We start from the raw sequence: 27,179 nt of genomic DNA, 5'->3' as shown, positions 1-27,179 counted from the left end.
TGGGAATGCAGCACTGACATGGCTGTGACACTTCCATAACACCACTAAGTGACGGCCTTTTTTTGCGTACACTCCCGGCTATCTCCAACTCACAACCCATGGTTGTGAAATGCCAGATTTTCTGCATACAAGTGTACGCAACAGGGGTCTCTGCGCACAGTCAGTGGTACACATGGGCCCTTATTCTAATTGATTCGGTCCCCCCACACGTTCGCACGGGGGACTGATGTTTTGCGTCTGCATAGGTGCATTTCTGCGCATGTGCAGACGGAGGGTGCAAGCGGGCAGGGTGAACTACATGTTTGCTGTCTCGCTCACAGCTAGCAGGGCAGCCGAGGGGTGTGGGGTGGTGGCAGGGGGCACAGCCCATGGGAACGCCCAGCATTTAATGGGCGTTCCCATGGTAATTGCCCGGTGGCGCAGGGGGTGGCAGCTGATGTCAGCAGGTCAACTGCCCGCCTGCTTCCAGAACAGGGTGCTCGCAGATTGTCTCTGATCTGCGAGCGCTGGAGAAATCATTCGATGATTTCTCCCCGGCTGTGAATGGATGATGCAAATCATCCATTTGCAGCCTTGCAGAGGGAGGACGGGGGCGGGCGTCGTCTGGTCCACACGCAACACTGCGAAATTGGAAGCGTTGTGTGTGGACCAAAATAAGGTCCATGCACCGTAGCGGTTCTGTGTTGACCAACTAATTGCTCAACTGTGCACATATTGGAATTGTGTCCACTTCTGAATAAAGTACTGTAACATGAGGGTCAGAAAACAGAGGGAGCAGTCTAGGCAGGTGCATATAATAGAAGGGAAATGTTAAGCCATCTTCATCATTGACCCTGACGGTATCAGGTCTTCTGAATATCTGGGTCTAGTATATGAGCATCAGTACAGTGACGTGTATTGAACAGAAGTAGACTGTCCTTACAGTATTTTATTACTCCCCTCTACTGGGTTATTAATGGCAAGCTGGGAAGCAGTAATGTTACCAAATATAGTTCTATTGTTTCTGGCAATGGTACAGAACGTCTCCATGGAAAAGATAAATACACATTCTGTAATATGAATCATTCCAATAACTAATAAAAAATAAGCAGCAGTCCAAGTGAATGTACTGACAGTGTATAATACAGTATATGCCTTTATATGTACTGGCATACAGGAACCTATGCAATAAAATAATACTGCGGCTGCATCCCAGCAGCTTACAGCTTTCCTACTGTTCTATGAGGTAGTATAAATGTTACAGCAGATTCTGTAAGTAAGCTGCATCCCCAGGAACCATTCCCTACAGAATGCAGACATGATTTTAGCAGAGGTTGAATGGCTTTGCACTTGTATGCCTATGGAGGAATGTGTCACAGATTCCGCAGCGCTTTACAGAGAAAATTTGACCATTCACATCAGTCCCTGCACCAGTGGAGCTTACAATCTATATTCCCTACCACATGTACATGTACACACAGACATTCTAGGGTTTTGGGGAGCCAATTAACCTACCAGTATATTTTTGGATTGTGGGAGGAAACCAGAATACCTGGAGGAAACCCACTCAAGTACGGGGATAATATACAAACTCCACACAGTTAGGGCCATGATGGGTGTAATGCTGCAATCCATCATTCTGGCACTTTATCAAACAGCATACAGCACTCCTGGGGCTCAATTCATGCATGGACCACTTTAACCCATGCTTCCATGCCCAAATGTTTCTCTGAATCCAGGTCAGATAATGACACATGCTAATACTTCTACATAGCATCTTTTACATCTCTCCAGTCATTGCAGAAGTCCCCAATAAATCTGAGTATTTTGGGGCTGGCTTCTTTCTTCCTCTGAAATATGAGGGAGACACTTTCTGTTACAGTATTGACCAGTTCTTTTTTTTGAGTCTATTACTGTACCCTCTTTCCCAAAGCCAGGCTGCTAGTTCCATACTTTGTCTCTGGTATTTATGTTAATTTGAGCAAGTATGTTTAATTCTCAATACAGATGTAGCAAAGCTCATTCATCCGGCTGCTGGCGATAGAATCGCCAGCCACCGGAAGGGGGTCTGCATGCACAAGACGCATATGCACCCTGTTCCGATGGTGCTCTCAGCCCCCTCTCGTCACCTCCCCGTCGGTACCACTGCTACTGTGTAACGTGATGCACGTGGTATTGTTAGTACATATTTCCTGTACTGCTTTGCATTGCAGTGCAGTTACGTTACAGTGGACACAAAAGCAAATTCTGTAGTTGCCCCAGTGATTGAGGATCATTGATTACGGTATTTATTTTAGTTTCTTATATAGCGCAGCAAGTTCCGTTGCGCTTTACAAAAGGATTAAGCATCACTGTAAAATTTCTTGTAAAATATTTATTGTTTAAAGTAAATACAACTTTATTGTACCAAGCCTCATTTGTCTTGAAATGTTTAAAAATAAATTAATGCATGCTATATCTTGTGCAGGTCACTGTGAATTGTCTCATCTCCTAATATACTCAGGTTGCAACCCAAGGCAGACAGACAACTTTGGTCAGGTAAGGCCCCATTCGAAAGTATTATGGTAAAAACAGCCATGATGCAATTGGTAAATGGAACTTTAGAGTAGTGAGATAGATAGATAGATAGATAGATAGATAGATAGATAGATAGATAGATAGATATTTTGTCATCTTTGTTTGGGTCAAACGGAGTGTTGCAATATTTCATTTCTGCAGATGCCTCTAAGTTACACTGTGCACCAGATACCGTGCTTGCAGTTAGAGTTGCAACTGATTCTTGGAAATGTATTAGACGTTCCAGGGAGTTGGCTTAGCGGATATTCGGAGTGGCCAGTCTTATGTTATGTCACAGGCATGTGGCGGACATGGGCTGTGTACATCGACACACAAACACTCACATAAGAGGCCATACTTGGACAGAGAAGCTGCTCCTGCCATAGGGTTGGCGCAATGTTTGATGGTGTGGTCGATGGATCAATCAGTAGTCACCAAACTACTGTACCAATCAGTAGTTTAGCATCTACAGATGCTGACAGTTGGAGTCTCAGTCCTTGCACATTCAGAGACATGGGTGTATACCAGGGAAAAGACTTTGTAGTGGCATCTTCATAAAGTGTTTTTTCTTATTTACTCTTTGTATAAATTGCGCATGTGATCCTTTCTGCAGCGCGTGTCTTTTGCCTTAGCGTCTAACCGGTTTATCACAAAATGACAGAGAATAATCAGTTTTAGCTGTTGGAATCAATGGCTGAGAAGCATCAAGAGATATAAATACATATCTAGGATATAGTGAACATTTATGTAAAATGATTCTGCAGTGGGAATCTCTGGTATCCTGGACACATAAGGCCATTTTGGTTTCTAACCACAAAAATGGACATTACTTATTTGTTATATATTTTTTTAAATTTTATTTTGAAAAGCTTAAAAACCTTAAAAAAAAAACCCCCAAAGGTGCCCATACACGTTGCGATATGTGGGCTGTGCGTTTTAAACTTCATTTGTGCCGTGCGATTTTGGCACTTGTAGGGAGAAGCGATGTGATCTACAGTACTGTGCGGGTGCGATGCAATGCGATTTTAGGATCATTTTTTAAAATGTTATAGTTACCTAATGGACATCGTATCGCATCACATGCACTACAAAACTGATGCGATGCGATGTAGCACAAAACGTATTGCCTGCAGATACTTTTTGTACAATATTGTACCTGCATCCCAATATTGTACCTGCATTGTATCGCATCGCATCCCCGCAGGTACATAGTGCGATTTTAACCGATGCAATGCGTTTTGAACTTTAAAAGTTCAAAACACATGTTAAAATCGCAACGTGTATGGGCACCTTAACTCATAATAGACTGTATTTAGTAGGTTAATCGGTAAAGCAAAATAACTTCTAAATCTGTAAAGAATTTTTATTGTAATCAAATGAGCAGGAAAAGTACAGTATTTCAAGTGCATATATCTAAAAACATACTTGGCAATTTTTTCTGCCTACCCTTTGGTATCCCCCAAGACGTGCCCAGGCATTTTTCGGGTGGTTCTCTAATGTCAGTGATGACCACTTCCAGCCTGGTTCTTTAGCAGATTAGTGGAAGCCCTAGACTTACTCAGATGGAAAAACTGTTCGATGGTTCAGTTTTTGTGAATGAAAATGTGAATACATCATTGTTTGCGATGCATTTGCAATTTTGTAAGGGCTGGTTTTTCTTTCTGTCTGGACAGTGACTTTTTAATTGCAGGCAACTTATTTTTCTCTAACTAGCAATCTATGTTTAATTAGGACCTATGAACTAGGCCTTGGAGACATATATACAGTATATATTTATATATTGGACATATTTAAAGTACCAACAAATCAGTTCCTAACTGTCATTTCTAAAACACATCCTGTAGTAGCCAGGAGCTGATTGCCTGTAACTTTATCTTCGTCCACCTTTTACTTCCTACGGGGCTTAGTAGACTTCGGAAATAGACTCTCTGTGGGAAATTTACTAAGATGTGAAATACACTTCACAGGTCCTGTTGCTATGTTCAACCAATCACATCCTGTATACTATCTTCTAGAGGGTGGTAAATAAATAAGAAGTAGCTTCTGGTTGGTTGCCCATGGCAACATGACCTGTGAAGTGTATTTCACATCTTAGTAAATTTCACCCTCTAAATCTAGTGATGAGCTCACCGGATTGTCACCAGCTACCCCATATCATAGGCAATTATATTTGGCCCTTGTTTTACATTGTACAGGATGATGTTTGTTGTCTGCAGTTATATTTGGCCCCTAATCTGCAAGGAAAAATGGGTTAAAATAACTTCCAATAGTGTGCAAGCCGGGTACAAACTTACCCTATCTTAAAGCAATTGTTTCGGTAGAAAAAGGTGCACTTAAATCAGTGCAAGGTGGCTGTGTTTACATGGTTCTGCAGAATCCTGATTTACTACCCAATGCTAATTCAAATTTCTGTAGGGCTACTTCTAGGACCAGTGCGACTTTAAGTGTGAATCCGTATCGCCCACTGTTTTGCCATCCACACAACCATTCATCATCATTAGTACTGGCACTTGCACAAACCACAGTGCAAGGTGCAAGAGATCCAACTGAAACAGGTTATCATTCCCAGTACACACAAAATAGCATGGACTTCTAGCTACATGCCCACAACACTCACATTCAGTAAGGTAACACTCTTTACAAGCTCAAACACAATTCCAAGCAAATGCATTGTCACCAGGGTTAGACTGGCCATTAGGCAAATGCCAGAAGGCCCAGTGGCCTGGTGGAGCAGCCTGACCTAAAAGCCTGGTGGAGCAGAGAGACACAGACAATGGGCGGGATTCTCTAATACCCCCTGCAGCACATCGCCGGCACTCGCAGTTTTATTAATCGCATATGCAGTAACATATTAACGCCAAAGCGAAGGCCGGCGATGTGCTGCGGGTCCCCCCTCCCTCCCTGAGCCCTCACACGGCTGTGTGAGGGCTCCTTTTCCTCCTCCCTGCACCCGGAAGCGGTGCAGGGAGGACAAGATCACTGGTCCGGGCAGCACAGCAGGAGGCTGCCCGGACACAGGTGAGGGGGGTGCGTTGCAAATCGGCGCGGGGCGGCGGGGGACGCGAAGGGAAGCCCATAGGCTTCCATGGGGTTACGCCATATAGAACTGGCGTAACCCCCCACAGCGAAGCCCCGGCGATGGGGCTTTGCTGCATATGGAAATGAGGTAAAAACCCAGAAAATGGGGTTTTTACGGCAGTTTTAGCTTGCTGAATCTCGTCCAGTGTCTGGTTGTGCAGCTCCACCTCATGTCGCTCTTCTGAGACAGGAACTGACTAAGCAGCTCCGCCTTCCAGAGCTCTGCTCAGCCACTCGGCTTACAGAATAATGCAACCACTGGAATACAAAGGCTCTTTCAGAACCCCAGTCCATCCCTCATTGTCACTGGCCATTTGCCATCACAAAATGCCATATTCTATATTCTAAATCTTGATTTTTATGTTTGATACAAAGAAATCCTTCTGACTCAGAATCAGCCAGAAAAATGTACTACAGTATGTGCATGGATAGAATCATACACATGGGAAGGGCCAGTCGCAGCAATGTAAATGCATGGAGATTCAGGTTTTTATCTGTATAATATCACATTAGTATACTGGGCCAGATGCAGTAAATCAATACAGCAAGTCATGTTGTGTCTGCACTGAACCATATTGCTATGTAAAGTGAGCAAATACATTTATATTGTTTCACTGGTAAATACGGTCTGCTTTTGCATGTAGCCCACAGATGTTAGACACATACTTGCCTACATTTGAAAACGAGTTTTAGGGAGTACAAGTTTGCACTGTGCCCCATTAAGGGGGCGTGACATGCTCCACCCAAAGGGGCGTATCTACTTTCATATATGGAGAGATTGTGAAAAGAGATTGTGAACTGGGCAGTACGGATGGTGTAATGGTTAGCATTACTGCCTCACAGCGCTGAGGTCATGGGTTCGATTCCCACCATGGCTTCAACTGTGCGGAGTTTGTATATTCTCCCTGTACTTGCGTGGGTTTCCTCCAGGTACTCCGGTTTCCTCCCACAATCCAAAAATATACTGGTAGGCTAATTGGCTCCCAACAAATTAACCCTAGAATATCTGTGTGTGTGTGTGTACATGTGGTAGGGAATATAGATTGTAAGCTCCTCTGGGGCAGGGACTGATGTGAATGTTCAAATATTCTCTGTAAAGCGCTGCGGAATATGTATGCGCTATATAAGAATCTGTTAATAAATAAATAAATAAATAAACGTGGCACTTAGAATCTTTTAAAATTAAATATATCCAAATGTAGATGAGCCCCAAAGCAGTTAGTAAGAGATACTATACTTGCTAAATTGCTGGGAAATGGTGCTGATGATTCAATGTAAATGTATCTATTCTCTCATTCCTTTTTTTCCCCTAAAATGTAACAGTGTAATGTGGGCTAGGTGAAATGAGGGAGATTGCAAGACTAATGAGGGAGAGAGGGAGATTGCTGCTATTTCAGGGAGACTCCTGCAGAATGCAGGAGGGTAGGCAACTATGCTGTAACATAGCTGCAGTGGGAGATTAGGTTAACAATAAATAATATCTTTTTATTCTATGGTTCGTATAATAACATTTTAGCATTGGGGGGTATATTAGTAGTTAGTACTTAATGCTGCATAACCCACACTTGAAGTGAGTATGATGCATGCCCACGCTGGCTGGTGGAAAGTGATAGTCGGAAGTAAAGCTGCATAGTGAGGATATATCCTTACACCTTTTCTAAATAAAGAAGCAACGGAACTTGTTGCACTGTGGGTCCATATTCCAGATTGTTGGCTAAGTGCCCACTTCTCTCAGCAGATAGTGGCCCTTATTCTGATCTAAGCGGTAACGGCCGCATGCGGCCGTTCCGCCGATGTTTTCGCTCTGCGCATGTGCAGAGGGCACTCTGCGCATGTGCAGGCGAAATCGCCGCACAATTTTTTTTACCGCCGCAAAGGGGGTGGATAGGGGCGTGAGGGGCTACTTAGCCTCATTTCCCTATGCATACGCCCCGCGTTTCATGGGCGTTCCCATGCAAACGCGGGGCGTACGCATGGTAATGAGGCTGTGACGCATGTGTTGGGGGCGGGCATCTGACATCGCCGGATGTCAGCTGCCCGCCCCCATACATGCTTTCACACGGACAAGTGTCCGTGAGGTCTATGGGTGCGGGAGCTGGTGGAGCGTGCGGCCCTGCCTTCGATGGTCTGCGACCATCGAATGCAGGGGGCTGCTCCAAGATGGTGGAGGCGTATCCCCCGCCATTTTCATGCGGACCGCCACATGTCCGCGTACGGACGGCCGTGGCGATCCGTATGGAAGGCGGGGATTCGCCTGCACGGTCGGAGCCGCATATGCGGCTCCGGCCGCACCAAGCAGAATAAGGGCCAGTGTGAGATGAATGTGAATGGTCCTGCACTGTTTCTGTCCATCTCTGACCTGTGCTCCAAAGAATTTTGGCTGGAAAATATGGATCTGGATTTAGCAGTCTGTCATATTTTATAAATGGTGTCTAAAGATGGCATTTACTAGTGAATAAATGAAAAGTCTGTCCTACATGAAAAGTCCTGCCCTGGTCGACATAGACACCAAAAAACACGTCGCCCTTATTTGTGTCAACCATGTCCATGCTGACTTAAAGCTTGTGTTGACCTTCTGTCAATGTCGACCTAGGGTATGTCGACCATTCTTAGGTGTCACTGTCGACCATTATTGGTCGACTTATTGACTGTCGACCTAGACATTGTTTACCATCTATACAGTAAGCGTGTTAGAACCACAGTAAGCACTGATAGACCGTTATCATTGTGGTAATCACGGCAATATTAAATAGGCTAGAAAGTTCTTTTTTTAAATAACTTTATTATTATCATAGAATAACTAGTACAGCAAAATTTCAATCACAGTTAAGGCCCATACACACTTGCCGACTTTCAGCTGAAAGCCGCTCAAAACAGCATGTTTGAGCGCCTTTCAGCTCAGAGCTGCCCGGTGTGTATGCCACAGCGATAAGCGGTGAGCACTGCTGCGCGCTCCTGCATCATCGTCAGGAAAGCCGTTCATCTGCTGGTTATACCAGCAGATGAGTAGCTTGGAGGACGGCTTTGCATAGCATAGCTCTGCACTATGCAAAGCCGTCCTCCTCCCTCCATCAGCGCTGGGCAGGGGGAAAGTCGCTCAGTGTGTATGCCCCAAAGGTGAGCGTTGCTGCGCACTCCCGCATCATCGCCAGGAAAGCCGCTCATCTGCTTGTTATACCAGCAGATAAGCGGCTTTGAGGATGGCTTTGCATAGCTCTGCACTATGAAAAACGCCCTCCTACCCCCACCAACAGCGCCGGGCAGGGGGAATGCCGCTCAGTGTGTATGCACTAAGCAGCTTTCCCCCCAGCGATGAACATGATATTTATATTTTTAATATAAGGCTAAAATAATTGAAAAAAATATTAACAGGAATGTCTGACCTCTTGGAATGCACTATAGTAAGTATACTGAGTGTTGTGCAATAACACAACCAATGATTGATGCATGCCTCAATTATGCTGCTTTCAGACCGCAAATGTTCAGTCGCACCTGGGATTAGGATACAGGTCCGTCCCAGAAGCGACCCGGCATTTGTGCTAACTGCCCGATTCACTTACGTCATCCGGGGGGCGGGGCGGCCCCTCAGGCTGGGGAAGAGGCAGCACTAAGGTAACACTGCTGCCTCCGTCATAGAAGTGAAAGGGACCCAGGTTGCTTGACCCGGCTTATCCGTTCACACTGTCCAGCAACCAGGGTCCGAACCAGGTAAAACCCTTCTTTTTATCGGATTGCCAGGCTGCCGGACCCGGGTTTTTTCCAAATGCCCTTTCACACCACACAGTGACCCGGGTTGACCCGGCGACAACTTGGGTCAGACTCTCGTTATTTGTGTGGTGTCAAAAGGGTATGCCATGTCTTTCTATTTGAGAGAGGATGAGTTTAGTAAGAAGTTACAGAACATGTTCTACATGGGAATGGATCATTCAATCGACCCAAGAAAGGTCGGCACTCCTTAGGTCGACAGGCAGAAGGTCGACAGGGAGTGAAGGTCGACAGGGTCCTTACGTTGACCGGCGGTAGGTCGACAATGCAGAAGGTCAACACATATATTTGGATTTTTGTTTAGGCGTCTAGATCTAGACATCTACTTCTGGACACTGGCTGTGTACGGCAGCCCCGGGCACACTATTCTATTCTCCCTCCATGCCCTAGTGGATGGTAGGGTATGAACCACCGCCTGTTCTGGAACCACAGTGGGAACCTTCTGCATTATCTAAGGACCCTGTTATCCTTCAGTCCCTGTCGACCTTCCAGTGTTGGCCTAAGGAGTGTTGACCTTTCTTGTGCCGACCAAACGACCGCATCCCATTCTACATACTGAACACTTTACACATCAGTAAATCTAGCCAGCAGTAAGATAAGCGCAGTAAGGTTTAAATTCCATTCACTGAAAAATGCATTCCTGTCTCCAGATACACATAGCCTACAGTATGCAGCAGATGACTATAACATATGGAATAACCTAACCCTACACTCAATGCCAGTCTTCTAACACTGTACTTTTATCTGTCCATTCTGCATTTGGTTAAACATCAATGAAATAATGTATCCTTATTTGTGTGAATAAAACTGACATGCACACAATCCCATGCCTACCAACTGTAATGAATTAAGGGGGGAAAGTCCCACTTTTGGGGCTCTGACCCTCAGTCTCAATGGGGATGTGTTTGCTTAGCAGGGCAGCAGTGAACAGTAATGTGCGCTCATTCCATGATGTACAGTATGTGGTATACAAAGGATTCCTATATGGGGGAGGGGAATAGAACTGATAGTACTAGTACTAGATACACCATGTGCACACGTTTGTCCTGCTCCCACAACTTGCAAATTTGGATGTATGCATTCCAACGCCCTATTGTTATGACGTAAATCCAGAAATAAATAATGTAAAAATGTAACTTCATCAATAATGCATTTACAGTATTATCTGACCTCTGTACTGTAGACAGTAGTCTAGTCTTCATATGTAGCAAATGTAAGCATATACTCAAAATAAACGTGTTTTTGTTATAAATGTAACCTTCAACATGTTTTTATAAAATATATATTTAATTTGCTGTAGCTTGGGGCCAGATGCACTAAGCTGCAAAAGTGATAAAATAGAGAGTGATAGACAGCCGGCCAATCAGCTACTACCTGACATGTTTCAAACACAGTCTGTGACATGTCAGGTAGGAGCTGATTGGCTAGCTGTTTATCACTCTCCATTTTATCACTTTTGATGATTAGTGCATCTGGCCCTAAAGAAGATAGATGGAAATATTATACAAATAAAAATAAAAAATCAATATGCATGTTTTGTGTTCACTCGGTCCAAATTCCAATTTTTTTAAGTTAATGTTAATAATTTCCACTCAGATAAAGCTTCAAAATAAGGCACTTATTATGTATTATTCCTAGTGATACTATACAGTGAGGGTGTGAAGTGGCAAATGGAGGGTTTTTATAGGGGGGTTTCCAAATGTAATCCGATATCTCCCACTCTGCCGTGCATTGCAGTCTGGGGGAGTGTTTACAGCCCTGAAAATTGTTTTTTTAATACAATGGATACTGTATGGAATACAGCATTAATATTTAACAGTACAGATGGTCTATTGTATAGGATGTTTCAAACATTTAAATAAGATTAAGTGGTCAGGAAAAGGTTACATTTATCATAATAAATAAATACACAAACATATTAGAACCAGTACTGCACTTTCTAAGCTCACATTCTCCCACTTCATGGTAAGGCTCCTGTCTCTTCCTCCTGGCAGCTGCTCTCTGGTCCATGCAGTGTTTGGTAGAAGAAGCTGGTACACTAGACATGTGCAGCAGCTCTGCTCTGTCCCTTACACTGCGTGTGGTAGCAGCTATGTTGATCATATTATATACCAGCTATTGTTGTCATAATTTAAGGCACTTTCCAAGAGGCGGGGGGTTTCCAGGCAACCACAACCCTCTCTTCGTTTGTTTCTGGGTTCCATGTCAGTTTATTTTATATATATATATATATATATATATATATATATATATATATATATATATATATATATATAATGAAATGCTCATAGGGTTTTTTTTTTGTCAGCACAGATTACACTATACTTAAGCTCCAGACAGACTGTCGGGATCCCGACTGTCGGTGAATCATACCACACCCCACTAAACTTTATCTTTAAAAAAAACAAAAAAACACATCTAGTATTTGCACTCAATATTGTTAATGATGAGTACTCCCAGGGTGCATTAGACTTAGGCTATATAGCCAATGACCCCATGTTCAGTGGGTCCCGGTGACATTACTTCAGCTATTCAGTTACTGACCGTGTTTAACCTTACGGCTAACGGATGGTAAAATATAGATTCCGGGTCAAGTGTCCAGAGCTATGCATTGACCACATGCAAGAAGCAAATGGTAAGTTCAAGTGTTCCCTCATTGCATATTCCTGTTGATACCCACCTAAGTGTGAAAATAATTACATTTTAAGTGTATCCTTGGGGCATTTAACAGCCAAATAATGAAATAGCTCTGAGAACTTAACTCAGGAGCTAAAAGCCTGTGTTGAGTCCTTAGCTAATTGAGTTTCCCCCTATGAGAATCACACAATTTTGGGCAGTGCCTAATGATGAGTAGTATTTAGCCCCACCCCCAACAGGGGTCAGCTGTACAGTATCTCTTCTGTGCTTCTGCTAAAGGAGACAGATACAAAGTGGACAAATATTGATTACACTAGTGCATTACATCTGGGGCAGTACGGATGGTGTAATGGTTAGCATTACTGCCTCACAGAGGTCATGGGTTCGATTCCCACCATGGCCCTAACTGTGCAACGTTTGTATATTCTCCCCGTGCTTGCGTGTGTTTCCTCCGGGTACTCCGGTTTCCTCCCACAATCCAAAAAATATACTGGTAGTAATTGTCTCCCAACGAAATTAACCCTAAAGTGAATGTGTGTGCGTGTACAGATGGAGCCGGCCTCTTTCAATCCCAGCACCCACCAGATCCTCTCCACTGGCGAGCGCCGGCGATATGGACTGGGACCCGCGTGCGTCTCATGCCTACGCGTGTCCCAGTATCACGACGGCTGGGCAGCGTGGGAAGTTTAGTCATTTTGGGCAGCATTAAGATTAAGGAAACATTGACTTTGAATCATCTGTTTGTTCTCCGCAGACCCCCTTACATTTAGCAGTATTAAGTGGAAATCTCCCTACTGTGCAGCTGCTATGTGAACAAGTAAGTAAACGTGACATAGCTACTACAGCTATAAATTGTGTGTGTAAGAACTAATGTAAGTACATATGTTATGATCTATGACATACATTCAAATATATTACATATGAAAGAAATTTTAAAAAAAAGATGAAGTAGTTTACACATGGTGCCATGTACTTTCCAATCGATCTCAATTCAATCATGATCGTCATCCAATTGAACGGCGCCGTGTACACATTCGATCTATACTATATAGTACAGATCTGCATTATATAGTCTCACCTGCACAGTCTATTTCTCTGTTAGATTTATATGACGCAGGGCCGCTCATCGGGATCGAATAGAAAGTGAATGCATTCAATTTCCGTTTAATTTCACTTATATAAGCAAAATCAAATAGAAAAATAGGCTACATCGTACCGTGTGTATGCCCTATAACACGCAGGTGTCATAAATCATGGTTTTAGTCCAGCGGCGTAACTATAGCACCGCAGCCCCCGCCACCGCGGGGGGGCGCTGTGCATGTGGGGGCGCCGGGGGCTGCGGTGCTATAGGTACACACCCCCCCCCCCCCCCAATCCCCCGCAGAATTACCTATCTCGCTGGTTCCGGCGGCTCCGTTCTTCTGCTGAGGACCACCACAAAATGGCCGCCCCCATATAGCACACAGTTCTCTGAAACTGTCTGCTGTATGGGGGCAGCCATTTTGTGGTGGTCCTCAGCAGAAGAAGAACGGAGCCGCCGGGACCAGCGCGATAGGTAAGGCTGCAGGGGATTGGGTGGGGTTTGCATGGGCGGCGGGGGATTGGGGGTGCCCGGCAGGGGGGGCGCCATCCCCCCTAACGGCGGGGGGGCACCCAAAACTTAGTTACGCCACTGTCTTAGTCACCCATACAGAATAAAACATTAATACATTTCTGTATCTAAACATTCCTACAGACTTTCTTAGTGATTACCTTCTACTTGGTTGCTTACCTGGCTAGACTGACAAATGAGCTGACACCACTCACTATAACAAGAATAAGGGAACACTCACCGCTAGTGCACAGATTCATAGTGTGAGAAGAGCTTGGGGGCAGCCCAGCATCTGGGCCAGATGCAGTAAGCTTCAAAAGTGATAAAATGGAGAGTGATAAACAACCAACCAATCAGCTCCTGCCTGACATTTTTCAAACATAGTCTGAGACATGGCAGGTAGGAGCTGATTGGCTGGCTGTTTTCAGCATGTCGACCTAGTGGAGTCGACCTAATGACTGTCGACCAACATGCTGTAGACCTAATGAGCCACACCCTGCCTACTCCCCTCACATTTAATGAAAGTCATTGCTTTGATGTAGTGATATTTTGAAGCCACTGAAATTTCCACACTTTTTAGCAGGAACCTCTGCATCACAGCCATACAAAACTCTGATGCAGTAAACCTAGGTTTAACTAGATATGGGTTTTCTGCACACAATTATATTTTTGTTAGAGATCACATTAACATATGTTGTTTCCTAATTATTCTGATTAGGTTATAATCCTAGAGGTAACTTTACTAAAGCTTCTAAAAATGAAAAAAGGTGATGTTGTCCATAGCATGCAATCAGATTGTGTCTGTCATATTTCTATTGCATTCTAGAAAATGAAAGATAGAATCTGATCGGTTGATATGAGCAACACTACCTTTTTTCTTGTTTTGCTAAATCACTTTTATGTATTAGAAGTATACTGTATTTCCAATAGGAAAAGCCATGCTACATCCATTGTTAAAAAAAAAAAAAATCAATCTAATAATCAATTGCAGTCTGGTATAATCCCTGATGATTGTAAAAAGGGGTTTACACACGGGTCAACTCAGCGGCCACCGATACAGATTCGATATCAGCGTCCGCCAGGAACCGGCGAGTTGCCGGCATCAGCCAGGAGGTAGGGAGGGATGGCGGGAGGAGGGCGCGCAGGGAGAGGGAGGGAGGATGATGCATTGAGTAGCATGGAACTGCTTTAAATCTGGCAGATCAAAGCAGAGATAGACTTGCCTGCCGCAAGGTCGAATCGAAAATGAGACTGAATTGAACCATGTGCACACAGCATACTGTAAGACAGATTTTCCTCTACCACAACTGGGAATCAGTAATGCAACATGCAAATAAAACAAATATGCAAAAGGTGCAACCTTTTACTGTGACACGTACTGTACATCCGAAACATGCTTAACAGAAAGGCTGCACACTCTGCTTATCCATCAGACTCGTTACTGCTGATTATAAATGACTGTCCGGTTGGGTGTGGTATAGGGCTCCGACAGTCGGGATCTCGACAGTCATTATCCCGACGCCGGGATCCCGACTGGCCGGACCCAGACAGCATGGTGAGCGCAACAAAGCCCCTTGCGGGCACGGTGGTTCGCTGCGCGAGACACCTATACTATTCTCCCTCTGTGGGGGTCGTGGAAAATAGCCGACGGCCGTCAGGAACCTGGCTGTCGGTGTTTTGACTGTCGGGACCCCGTCTGGCACCCGTCAGGTTAGTGGGATCATTCTGACATTAAAAATAAATCTGTTATTGCTTTGCATTTGCTATGTTATACTATTTTTGTATTCAAATCTTTCCTTAGGAAGTGTTCATATATTTCTTCAGGGTTCTATCCTGTTATGAGCAAAATTTCTTGGGGAGCAAGAGAGAGAGTGTCACTTTGGGTATAATAAAACATAACCTTTATTATTCTATTTCCTAAAATCTATAGCGAAAATAAAAAGACACAATACAGACATATAACATAGACATGTAAAAAAGGATAAAGATATCTTTCCGTGCGAAAAAACCTGTCCGCAAGAGTACGGTCATTGTGGGCGGCATAGGGGCGTGTTGAGGGGAGCGGCCGAAATAATGAGAGAAACTGGGCGTAAACATGGGCGTACACGGGGGTGTGCACACAAAATGTACGGTGCTACTACCGCTCGATCGGCGAAAGCACCGTGCATTTCGGACACAAAACAGGCGGCCGCCACCTCCAGACCACCCCTACAGATACTGCATGAGAGCGGACGCCTGGGTCTGCTAATTAACGCTGATTACTACTCAAACACATACACCTGAATGTAATAAGCAATGCTGCAGTCTATTAAGTCCAAACCATTATTTCACTACCTGCAAACCACACACAGCACTCAAACACATTGGAAGCTTATCTTTCTATACTTCTCGACATGTAAAGGTTGGTTTAATTTAAGGTAAGAATCATTTTAAGACCTGCTTATATATGCCAAGGTAGATATTTTGTAACCATTTATACACATTCAGTAAGTGTTTTCATATACTTTAAACAGCAGGACACTCAATTTACACAAGTCGACATGTGTCAACGTTTTGTAATTATGATAAAAATACATAAACAACATCTAAGAGCTACATGGATGTGCCAGCAATGTTCTAAGGCCATGGCCACTATTTTGCACACAATCTTTGTATTGTACCCAAAATACATAACTTTACCACTTTCTGATCTGCTATGAATTGTATGTAGTACACTCTGGATGTAAGATGCCACCAATCACATTATTGCAATCACATCTCTTTAACAAAGGATTCCTACATCTGCTTATGACACTGAAAACTCATATATGTTACAATATTTTAACATGTTTGTTCACAAGCAATTTTATCATGTTTGGTCAACTCACACATCTTTAACATACCTGTACCAAGACCTGACTGGTTTTTTAGGGAGGACACATATGCATTCCTACACAAATGTCACTTTTGCCCCTTGTTTGCCTACCTCACTCACTCCATGACGAAATCATTGTTCTGGACCTGCTTTTACCTACTAATGTAGGAGCTACCTCACCTGCACACAAACTGCTTTCTCACCTATTAAGTTGCTCTGCACATGTGCTGCCACAAACAAATTAGCTGGGAAAAGTTGTATATGAACATGTGAATGGCCATGGAGAGGGTTATACATGGCAAACTTATACAACACTTCAATAAATGCACAAAAATACCAAGGTCAGTAAGTACACATAAATGTATTATTTGTTTGACACAAGAAATTACACATACAACAATTGTTTTGTAATTGTGAAATAAAATGTATTTGCTGTTAAGCATCACAGCTTAATTGTAAATTTAATTTCATAAATAAAATTAAAATAAAAAATATTTTCAAAAATAACAATCAGCCAGAACAAGAGGTTGCATATCTCCAAACATGTGTTACCCAGCAACTGCAATGGTGAAAGAAATGTGGACACCAGAATACGACCTGTAACAACCAGGGAGAATATTAAGCACGATACACACCACCAAAAATAAAACCTGCATTTCAAGAGGTCAAAATAAGCAGTTTACTGCCTGTCGCACGAAAATGGATAGATGTAGAACTCAGGAAGTGGATCCCCAGTGCAAATTAAAAATTTGGGGTCCAAACACAGAGGAAGTGACTCAGGTGTCATTATTTTGGCCCTTTTTTCCCCTTCTTGGATGGGGCCTTGGGGACAGGGGCCTTGGGGACTGAAGGCTTGTGCCGTCTTGGGCCAGTGGACAGAGGAGGGTCAGCAGAGGTGGAAGGTTGTGGAGCAGCTTGGGGTGGGGCAGCAGATGGGGGGTTGTCCCTTTGGGACCTGGCGGTGGTGAGCAGCTCCGCCAGAATGTCATTGTGGCGGCTGAGTTGTTGGGCAATGCTTTGCATGCCAGCCGCCAGAATGTCATTCTGGCGGTTGAAGGCTTCAAACTGCTGCCTGTTTGTCTCCTTCCAAACCCTCATGAACTCCACACACTGCTACTGACGGCCTGCAGCCTCCACCCCTTGCTGCTCGATCCTGTCCAGCATCTCGATCCACCTGGCATCATATGTGGCCTGTGGCTGGGGGTGGCGTATTGGTGGAGGCTGGACCACTTGCTCCACTTGTGGCTCTGAAGAGGAAGATGCTGCCGGTTCATCAGGTGTTTCTGCTTCATCTAGGATAAAAATTGAAAACAATGTCACCATCACATACACAAACAATCTCTCTTACCACAAACAATGCATTACTGTGACTTACCATCAAAAGCAGCAGCAAAGACCTCCGCCGGGAGCTCACTATCCATATTGGATACCCCCCTGACCTCGCCCGCATCAATTACATCCAACGAGTCCTGCTCCAGGGGGGTATATTCCAAACTGGATGGCATAGGCCCCCTCCCGGTGGACATGCTGTGGTTGTACCGGTCAGTCATCTTCCTCTTCAGTCCAGTTTTGAAGTCTGACAACCTACAAATTTATTCCAAAAATTATCAACATGAGATATGTGCACCACTGTGCTAGTGAACATCATTACTACGTTACATTTCCTAGTGTGGGTGATATTTTTTTTTTTCTGCATATGTTTGCCACACACACATTAATGTCTCCATTATGAGGCATTACATTAGGCCACTAAATGCACATACATATCTCACTATGCAGAAATGACAGCACACTTCGCTAGTGAGCTTCGTCAGGACCACTTCGTCAGAAGCTCACTAGCGAAGCGTACGCCGACCGTACACTCCGTGGTGTGCTCCCACTTCACCTCCCTTACATGATTGCATTTTGATCTGTATATTTTTTTCTAGCAGTAACTGAGCGGCGTGCATTAAGCACTTATCTCCGGCAGACTAGCACGGAGTATATCAGCTGACTCCAGTGTTTTTTTTGTAGTGGCTTACAGCCCTACAGGCTCACCTGGCCACTGCCGCACACGGTGCTGAAAGCCGGCCACGTCATTGGCGAGCCGACGCGACAAGCAGGTGCAGTGTACCTCACTCTGACACTGCGAGCCCCGCTGTCCCGGCTGATGGCCCGGGGACACGGCACTTATCAAACCGCTTAGTGTGCTGTGCTCCTAGCTACTTTTATGGTGTACTTACGCTGCCTGAGCCCGGGGTAACACCAGATAACTTTTTGGGTACCCGATTGGTGCAATCAGCAGGCCCGTATATCTCACCACTCTGATTAAGAGATTATCGCTTGGTGTGTGACCATACATTTGTGGGTATTTTTCACCTCCCAGATTTAATATTTTACTCCGATGTGCACAGCCTATACCGCTAGTAACTGCAAAATGTTCTGTGAGTAAATAAATCAGCAATACTTGCTACTAAGTTACAGAACAATACACAACTGCAGCTCAAATAAAAACAACATTTGTATACATTTTGGGGAGTGGGACTCCACGGTTGTAAGGATATCTTTATCCTTTTTTACATGTCTATGTTATATGTCTGAATTGTGTCTTTTTATTTTCGCTATAGATTTTAGGAAATAGAATAATAAAGGTTATGTTTTATTATACCCTTTGGTGCATCACAAAGTGACACTCTCTCTCTTGCTCCCCAAGAAATATTGCTCTAAATTCCGTGTCCAGTGATAGCACACCCTCATCTCGATAATGTATTCATACACCATGATTATTTGAGGGGTCACATAATATCTATCACCAATATACTTTCCTGTGCGATTAACCCTGTTCTCCTTGTAACCTGTTCTATCCTGTTATGTTTTGTTTCATATTTGGTTATTTATTTCTAGTTTATTTGTTTATTACCATTTGTTTGTTTCCTCCCCTAGGATGAAATCGATTTAGAAGGTGAAGACAACAACAGAAACACCCCCTTACGTCTGGCTATTGGCCGGAAATCAACTGATATTGTCTCCTTTCTACATAGCACTGTAAAACATTCGAAAAATCTTCATGCTAAGTGTGACTGGAGGTAACTTCTGCACATGGGGAATTGTTACATGTGTTTGTATGCTTCTGACCGGCTACAGATGTGTTCTTTTATACTGTGGCTGTAGTCGCGCTAAATAGCCACCCTCTGATGCGTCATCCTTTTTGCTTTAAATATACCTCTTATTCTCATAATTAAAACAACAGGAAGCAAAAACCTGCATTGCTAGCAGCAGCGGGGTTTGGCAGGGGGGCTGCCACTACCCCCCTGCCTGGAAAGGAGGCAACTTCTGGCCCCGGGACCCGGCACCTGTGCAATAAATTTGGCAGGTACTTATACTGGCGCATGCACAGTTGCCACATTGGGACTGTTCAGGTGCAAACCCCCTGATGGCCCACCCGCAGGGCATGCTGAGAGAGATTCTTCACACGGCGCTGCCATCGTTTTCGTGGGTACACCCCGGAAATGCTAGGTGTCCCCATGTGAACGCCCCTGTCTGCCTCGATCCGTGACACCGCCCCCCCTCCCCCCGTGCTAACTCCTCGGCGACTATGCAAGGTGTCCGCACAGCAGCCCTGCAGATGTGTATACGCGGAGCACTAACATTGGTCCCCCATGTAAATACGTTGGGGATTGAACAGATCTGGATTACCCCCTAAGTAAAATGTTATAACTGGGGTGAGTGTCACCCAGTTTGCCGGAGGGGGAGTGAACTGTGGGTTTGCCTAGCACTTCCAAAGACTCCCCCCACGCTGCCAGCTTCTTGTAGCTGGGAGGCCACAATACAGTGTCTTGCTCCCAGTCACTGAGAAGGAGCTGGCATTCTGGAACCAACCCGTCGAGTGGTGACAAGTGCACCCACTGTACCCCTCTATTGACACCATTGCCTCACTAGAATCAACCCAATTAATTTCATATATGGTTATCACAGACTATTTATTAATTTATTAACAGTTATTTATATATCACACACATATTCCGCAGCGCTTTACACAGAATATTTGAACATTCACATCAGTCCCTGCCCCAGTGGAGCTTACAATCTATATTCCCTAACACATGTACACGCACACACAGACAATCTAGGGTTAATTTGTTGGGAGCCAATTAACCTACTAGTAGATTTTTGGATTGTGGGAGAGTACCTGGAGGAAACCCACGCAAGTACGGGGGGAATATACAAACTCCGCACAGATAGGGCCATGGTGGAAGTCGAACCCATGACCTCAGTGCACTTAGATAGTAAAGGGAACTTTTGTGCATGTTTTAAATATGAAATTAGTTTTAGGATTAATCATTTTTGTTTTTCTTTGTAGAACATGGATATTTGGTCGTCCGGGTAAATCAAAAGGTCCTATACTATTCTTTTATGGTAATCTATTCTTGTGGGGTTACCCAACTTACTTTTTTAAGGTACATTATATAACAAAACAGTAGAATAGAGTGCACTATGCAGATTGTTCAGAGTTTTTAGAATTTTCATTTTGACGTTTCTTACATATCATGCCATCAGGTCGCCAACGTTTCAATTCAAGTGTAAATCTTTTGCAAGGCTATGTTAATGTGGTGCATACTGGTTCTATATATATATTAGTAGAGAAAGTCCTTTGTGGGGCAGTCATGACTGACCCACAGAGGATGTTCTCTACTGAGTTACACTGGGTACTTTTTGATGAGTATATGGATTAGTGATTGTTTATATTAGGAACACGTGCCACTGTTGGGACTAGAGTGGCCAAACCCGGGATCGGCAGGATACCGAGCTTTGGCCCCCAAAAGTCCAGGATTTCAATCTCAGGATTGGAGTATTCAAACCTGGGATTTCGGGATTAGGCTGTCATGCTGTTCCCAAGCTGGCGTGCGGTCTGCGCAGCATGACAGTAAGAGCCTAGGTCACACTGCGCAGGCCACGCCGCCAACTCTGCTGCCGCCCGGTGCTCACCCACTCTGCTGCTACTGCTGTCATCCGGGGCACGCCCACTCTGCTGCTGTCCGTTGGCGCTGCCCGCCCCTGCTGCTGCTAGTGCCACATGCCCGGAGGCACTGTGCACCCCGCACCCACTGCTGTTTACCCCGCTCCCGGCCGCCCGGCCATGTAAGTAAATGTGCAGGTCATCCCATGTGGGGCAAGAAAGTTTTCAACCGAAGTTGATTGGGAGCGCTTGACACCAGCTGTTTCCTCAATAGCTAAGCAGCTGCTGAAAAGGGAGTAGTCAGCTCCCTCATAAAAATATACAAGAAAAACAGAAAAAGCAGCGCTGTACAATTTTGTCTATTGGTAACAAGTGAATCCAATTTGCTATAAATGTATAACAAATTTATTGGCACATATAAAACAATTGATCCAGATAGGAGTAAAATACACAATAAAATGCGAATTATTTAAGATAAAGGTGTGGTGGAATAACAACAATATAACCTGCACTGGAGCGGGCGTGAGTCCTTTAAATTGGAGTCCTTGGGTGAACCAATGGGGATTTCTTCTTTGGAAGCCGCTGGAGGTTTGAAAGCCTTTTTGAAATTAGGGTAAGGGGTACCCACACTTGAAGCCACCTCAACGATGTATGCGGAGGAGAAAAAAGTGCCCCGATTGTAGATAGGTTCTCACAGGTTTTAGGTACTCAGGTCCAGAGAAATCAGCAGGTAACAAAGTCCAATGGACAAGTTTGGAGGATATGGTTCCACACAGCACCACAAAATTGTACAGTGCTGCTTTTTCTGTTTTTCATCCCATGTGGGGAACTGGAGGGGACACACCTGCTAACTAGGGTTGCCAATCCCGAGATTAAGCATTTTTCAATCCTGGGATTGAAAAAATGCCCCAGGATTGGCATCCCTAGTTGGGACTGCTATATTTTTTTTGTACTCCCTTGACACCTTTTGGATTTTGTTCTATGTGAACTTTTTCTCGATCTATCAGAATCCGCTTTATTGGGCAGGTATACTTGCGTATACTAGGAATTTGTTTTCGGTTTGCTGTGCAGCAGCCAGGTGGGTAAACAGCATACAATATAAACAATAAACAATATGAACAGGTGGGGTAACATGTACAGTCATATAGAAAGTTATTCTGAGGGGACACCTTGAGGTATCTTGCATTTATGTTGTACAAACACATTAAACACACAAAATACACACAAATATGTTTTATGTGTGCATGAAAAAAGTTTCAAAACATGAAACAAAGTTTGTGTACTACATATGGAGCATCTCCTACCCTTTATTTCTCCCCTCAGGGAGAGTTCTTGTATGGGAAAAGCAGTTTCAAGCACAAGGGGTGGGACCATGATAATGCAATTTGCAAAGGATGCATCTATACAACCACCATTCCTGTCCATTGTACTAATCAGGGTAACCTGCACTCCCAGGGGTTTATTTACTAAGATGGAAGTTTTATTGAAGGTCTGATGTTGTCAATAGCAACCAATCGGCTCCGGAAATTCGGCTCCTGATTTGCCGCTAGAAGATGAATCTTCAGCGCCTCTCTATCAGTGTTATGGTGATTGGCTGCCGGTTTGTTATTTTCTGAAGACCCGGGGACTACTGCGGACCGAAGTGGACCAATCTTCGCCGGAGGACCTGGGTAAGTAGGATTTACTTCCACAGGTCCCCCAAAGGATTACTACGGACCCCGGACCCAGAATCAGCAGACCCCGGACCCAGGACTACCTACGGGCTCAAGAAAGGTCATTTTTAATGTGAGAGTCAGTGTGTTTTTTTTACTATTTCTATTACTGTGGAACTACAAGTGCCAGCGGGCCCTTTAATGCCCTGCATGCTGGGAAAGGCTTGCTAGGACTCATAGTCCCACAGTTTTAGACAATGGTTTATAATTACATTTTTCTACACTTTATCAGCCCGGTGGTCACCGCTCCAGGGCCTCCGGACACAGCACCAGGCTTCAGCCTGACCAGGTAAGTCCTGGAGGGGGGGACCCCTTTATTGGGGGATGAATGCTTTGGCCGTGGGGACTTGTATAAAAAGTCTCCCCCTGGCTGTGGCATTACCCTGATGGCTGGTTGGGCCTGGGGCTGGTCCTTAAAATACAGGGAACCCCTATTTAGTTGGTTTTCTGATTTTTTTAAAACTAGCCCCGACTCTTTCAGCCTGTTGCTGGTTACGGTCGTGGGGGGGAGGGGAACCCACACCGTTTTTTTTATACCTTTTTTTACACTGGGGCCTGCACTCTCTGATCCGTGCAGGCTGAAGCCAAATACGCCTGGAAAATGAAGCGTATTTTTCAGGCGTATCTGGCCGGCAATTAGCGGGCGTATCCCGCTAATTGCCAATAATTACCGTCCCTATTGAAAATAGGGCCGGTTAGTAAATTAGGAATCACCTTTCTTTTGAAGGGTGATTCCTATTCGTATTCTGTCGATGGCATATGCATTCGTATTTGTAAATACAGATACGAATGTGCCATAAAAAAGAATACGTAAGAGAGTAAATCCCGAAAATATGAATACGTATAAAATAGGCGTATTTTTGGATACGAATACGCCTATTTTATACGAATTAGGCTTAGTAAATTTCCCCCATAATCTGATTAAGTGCCCATAGCAACATCCGATTCTCAGTAGTACTCCCATCTTTGTAAATAAAGCCCACACCAATCTGTTGGCTCACCCTAAAATGTGAGTCTCTCAGATGTTCCAGTCTGGCTCCAATAGCCATCTACATTTTTTCACTTGAAACATGGCAGCCTCTGTGCCACCTTCTTTTTACCCCACCACCAACTGCTGTCAAATTCAGTATCACCAAGCCATGGTGCTAAACTGGGGTTATTGTTTACTTTGATTTACCTTAAAATGTTTTTTAAAGATCTAGCAAAAGAGTTTTCAACCAAGGAAAACTCAATACTAGGCTAATCAGTGTCGGAACTTACGAGTGGTTGGCCCAGGTGCAAAACTACATTTTTGGGCCCTCCTATTCCACTCCAAACCAAGTTCACAATATGCCACATAGCAGTGGGTGGCAGAAATGGGCCCCTTAGTCTTCAGGGGCCCCGGTGCAATGCACCTGCTGCACCAATGGTAGTTCCGCCTCTGAGGCTAATTCTGTTTAGTAATTCTGTATAGTATCTTTTTTTTTATTCTTAGTTGTTCTTGTTTTATATACATGTATATAGGGGATTATTCTGGTTCACTCCTTCTGGAAAACTCATTCTTAGATTAACAAAACAATGTGCACTGTAGGTAGGGCAGATGTACCTTGTGCAGAGAGAATTAGATTTGGGTGGGGGTTTACTTCAAACTCAGATTGATATTGCAGTGTAAAAATAAAGCAGTCAGTATTTACTCTGCACAGAAACAAAATGACGGTACTTATGTATTATCTGGGCTCCCATGTTAAATGCACCCCATTTTTTCATACCCCTACTATTCAACTACGCATGGAGTTGATTTTATATAGTGTGGCAAGCGCAGCGAGCTACCGTGCCCGAAGCGTGGCGAGCGCAACGGGAGCCCAGATATTACATAAGTAGCAAAATGACTCACCCAAATCTCAATCTCGCTGCACAAGTTACATCTGCCCCTCCTGCAATGCACATGGGGCCTTATTCTAGTTCACTCTTTCTGACAAAATCCTTCTTAGATGGACAAAACCATGTGCACTGCAGGTGGGGCAAATTAGATTTGGGTGAGTTATTTTGTTTCTGTGCAGGCTAAATACTGGGTGCTTTATTTTTACACTGCAATATAGATCTTACTTTGAAGTAGAACCCCACCTAAATCGAATTCTCTCTGCACAAGTAACATCTGCCCCACCTGCAGTGCACATGGTTTTGTCCATCTAAGAAGGATTTTGTCAGAAAGAGTGAACTAGAATAGGGCCCATGGTTTTGACCATTTGAGAAGGAATTTGCCTTTGCGAGTGAACCAGAATAACCCCCATAGTCTACGCAGCGTTGACTGAACACTTTCTGCATGTTATCCCTAAGGCCCACTGACACAGAGCAGATGTGCATTCCACTGGTGCTTTTTATAAATCATAGAAATTTTGCAAGTTAGATTTAAATGAAATGCACACTATTTCCAAGTCTGAACCTCAGCCAAATAGCTTATGGAAGCAAACCAAACTCTCATACTGTACGACATGGCTTTAACAATAACATTTCGCAAACAAAACTTTTATAATGAAAGATTTAAAAAAATTATACCTACACCTTAATTTCAATGATGTTGCTTGCTTAAGGCATATTTCCTATTTATTATTTTTTAGACTCAATTACAATTTGTTACAATCACTACGGGTTCCCTATGATTTACCACCAATTGAAATAGGGACCATCACTCGGCCGATACTGTTATACAGATAGGGTGTTAATACCGATGGTCAATATCCGATGGGTATATACCAGCGTATGAAATGCCGACACGCAATTTACCAACATGATCATAATGCCGAACATGTTAAAATGCTGATACAGTTGTAATGTCGACATGGACACCGTATTAGTGAACCGCGTCCCCTCATGCTTATTCTCCCTTTTTGCCCATTGCCCACCTGCAGTGCACATGGATTTGCCCATTTTGAGAACACATTTGTACTGCGGTCAGATCTGAATAAGGGCCATTGGCTGAAGAAGAATACTGTATGATTTACTGTTTAGGATTCATTTTAACATCATACTACTTTTTTCACATTATCACATCAAATGTATCAAAATGAACAAAGGAAAGGCACAAACACAGATGTGACATAGGGAGTTTATCATTGAACCACTTTTATATTTATTTGGCACAAGAGCTGGCCTATCATTGTGTGACAGTGAGCACCCACTTTTCCTGTACTGTGACTATATGGCAGTTCTGCTGACTAAACCCTATTTATTTTCTGTCTCTGTATACAGATTGTGCCTGCCTCATACAATACACTCTGGGAATGGCATATCACATTCCTGCTCTGCAATATGCTCATGTGGATCTTTTTCATAAAAGCATCCCTGATGGACCCTGGCTTCCTGCCTCAAGATACTGAAGAGTATAACTGTGCAGTCAGGCAGGTGCTGTATTCTCCCTCTAGAACTCTGGGTCAGCACGTGTAATGAGATGTAATCTGAACTCAATATGCTAATTGTAGTAAGGTGTATAATGCCTAGGTCTAATAGAGTTGTTCAGCGTGGTATAAATCCCCAAAGACACCCCTCCAATGTATTACAACAGTATACGTCCCAACATGACCCTCTCTAGGAGGAACACAATGCTCTGTTTCTGGACTTTCCTCTTAATGTATGATTGCCATCGCCTGCTTTGAACAGGTTAAGCGATAAGAAAGGGTTTTTAACACAGGTCATGGTAATCATAAATTAATGGGGTATTCAATCCTGGGTCACGTCTGTCGGGACATCCTGACAGCAGGGCCGGCCCTAGGCATAGGCAGGCTAGGCAATTGCCTAGGGCAGCAGCCTATGCCTAGGGGCAGCATTGCGTTAAGCTGGGGATGGGAGACATACCGCAAGTCACACTCGTACTGTACGGTAGTGGCTCACGCGCCGCTGCAGCCGCCCCCCGCCCGCCCGCTGCCCGCTGCCCTCGCAATGATGTCGGGCGCAGGCGCAGCTTAATGTTTTCACATCCGCCCGGCCAGCCGCGGCGCACCCCCACGTGACACACGCGGTGACGCAGGCGGCAGGCGGCTCAGTGCTCGCCCTCACATCCCACACTCTGTCCCACCTCCTCCAGCCGCCGCGGCG

General features: G+C 44.3%; 1 protein-coding gene across 1 annotated transcript in view; it reads left to right on the top strand.

The window, feature by feature from the left end:
* Nucleotides 1-27,179, top strand: part of LOC146026551 (uncharacterized) — a 66,859-nt gene that overhangs the window by 29,645 nt on the left and 10,035 nt on the right. Inside the window, exons 3-7 of the mRNA XM_083157324.1 lie at nt 2,447-2,517; nt 12,770-12,832; nt 19,383-19,525; nt 20,800-20,896; nt 26,337-26,489. Of these exons, the coding sequence (XP_083013450.1) occupies nt 2,447-2,517; nt 12,770-12,832; nt 19,383-19,525; nt 20,800-20,896; nt 26,337-26,489 (527 nt within the window). The remainder of the gene's footprint in view (nt 1-2,446; nt 2,518-12,769; nt 12,833-19,382; nt 19,526-20,799; nt 20,897-26,336; nt 26,490-27,179) is intronic.

Source organism: Crinia signifera, chromosome 1, assembly GCF_055691185.1.
Source record: "Crinia signifera chromosome 1, ASM5569118v1, whole genome shotgun sequence".
Taxonomy (NCBI): domain Eukaryota; kingdom Metazoa; phylum Chordata; class Amphibia; order Anura; family Myobatrachidae; genus Crinia; species Crinia signifera.
The sequence above is the reverse complement of the archived record's forward strand: the minus strand, read 5'-3'. Positions and strand labels throughout refer to the sequence as shown.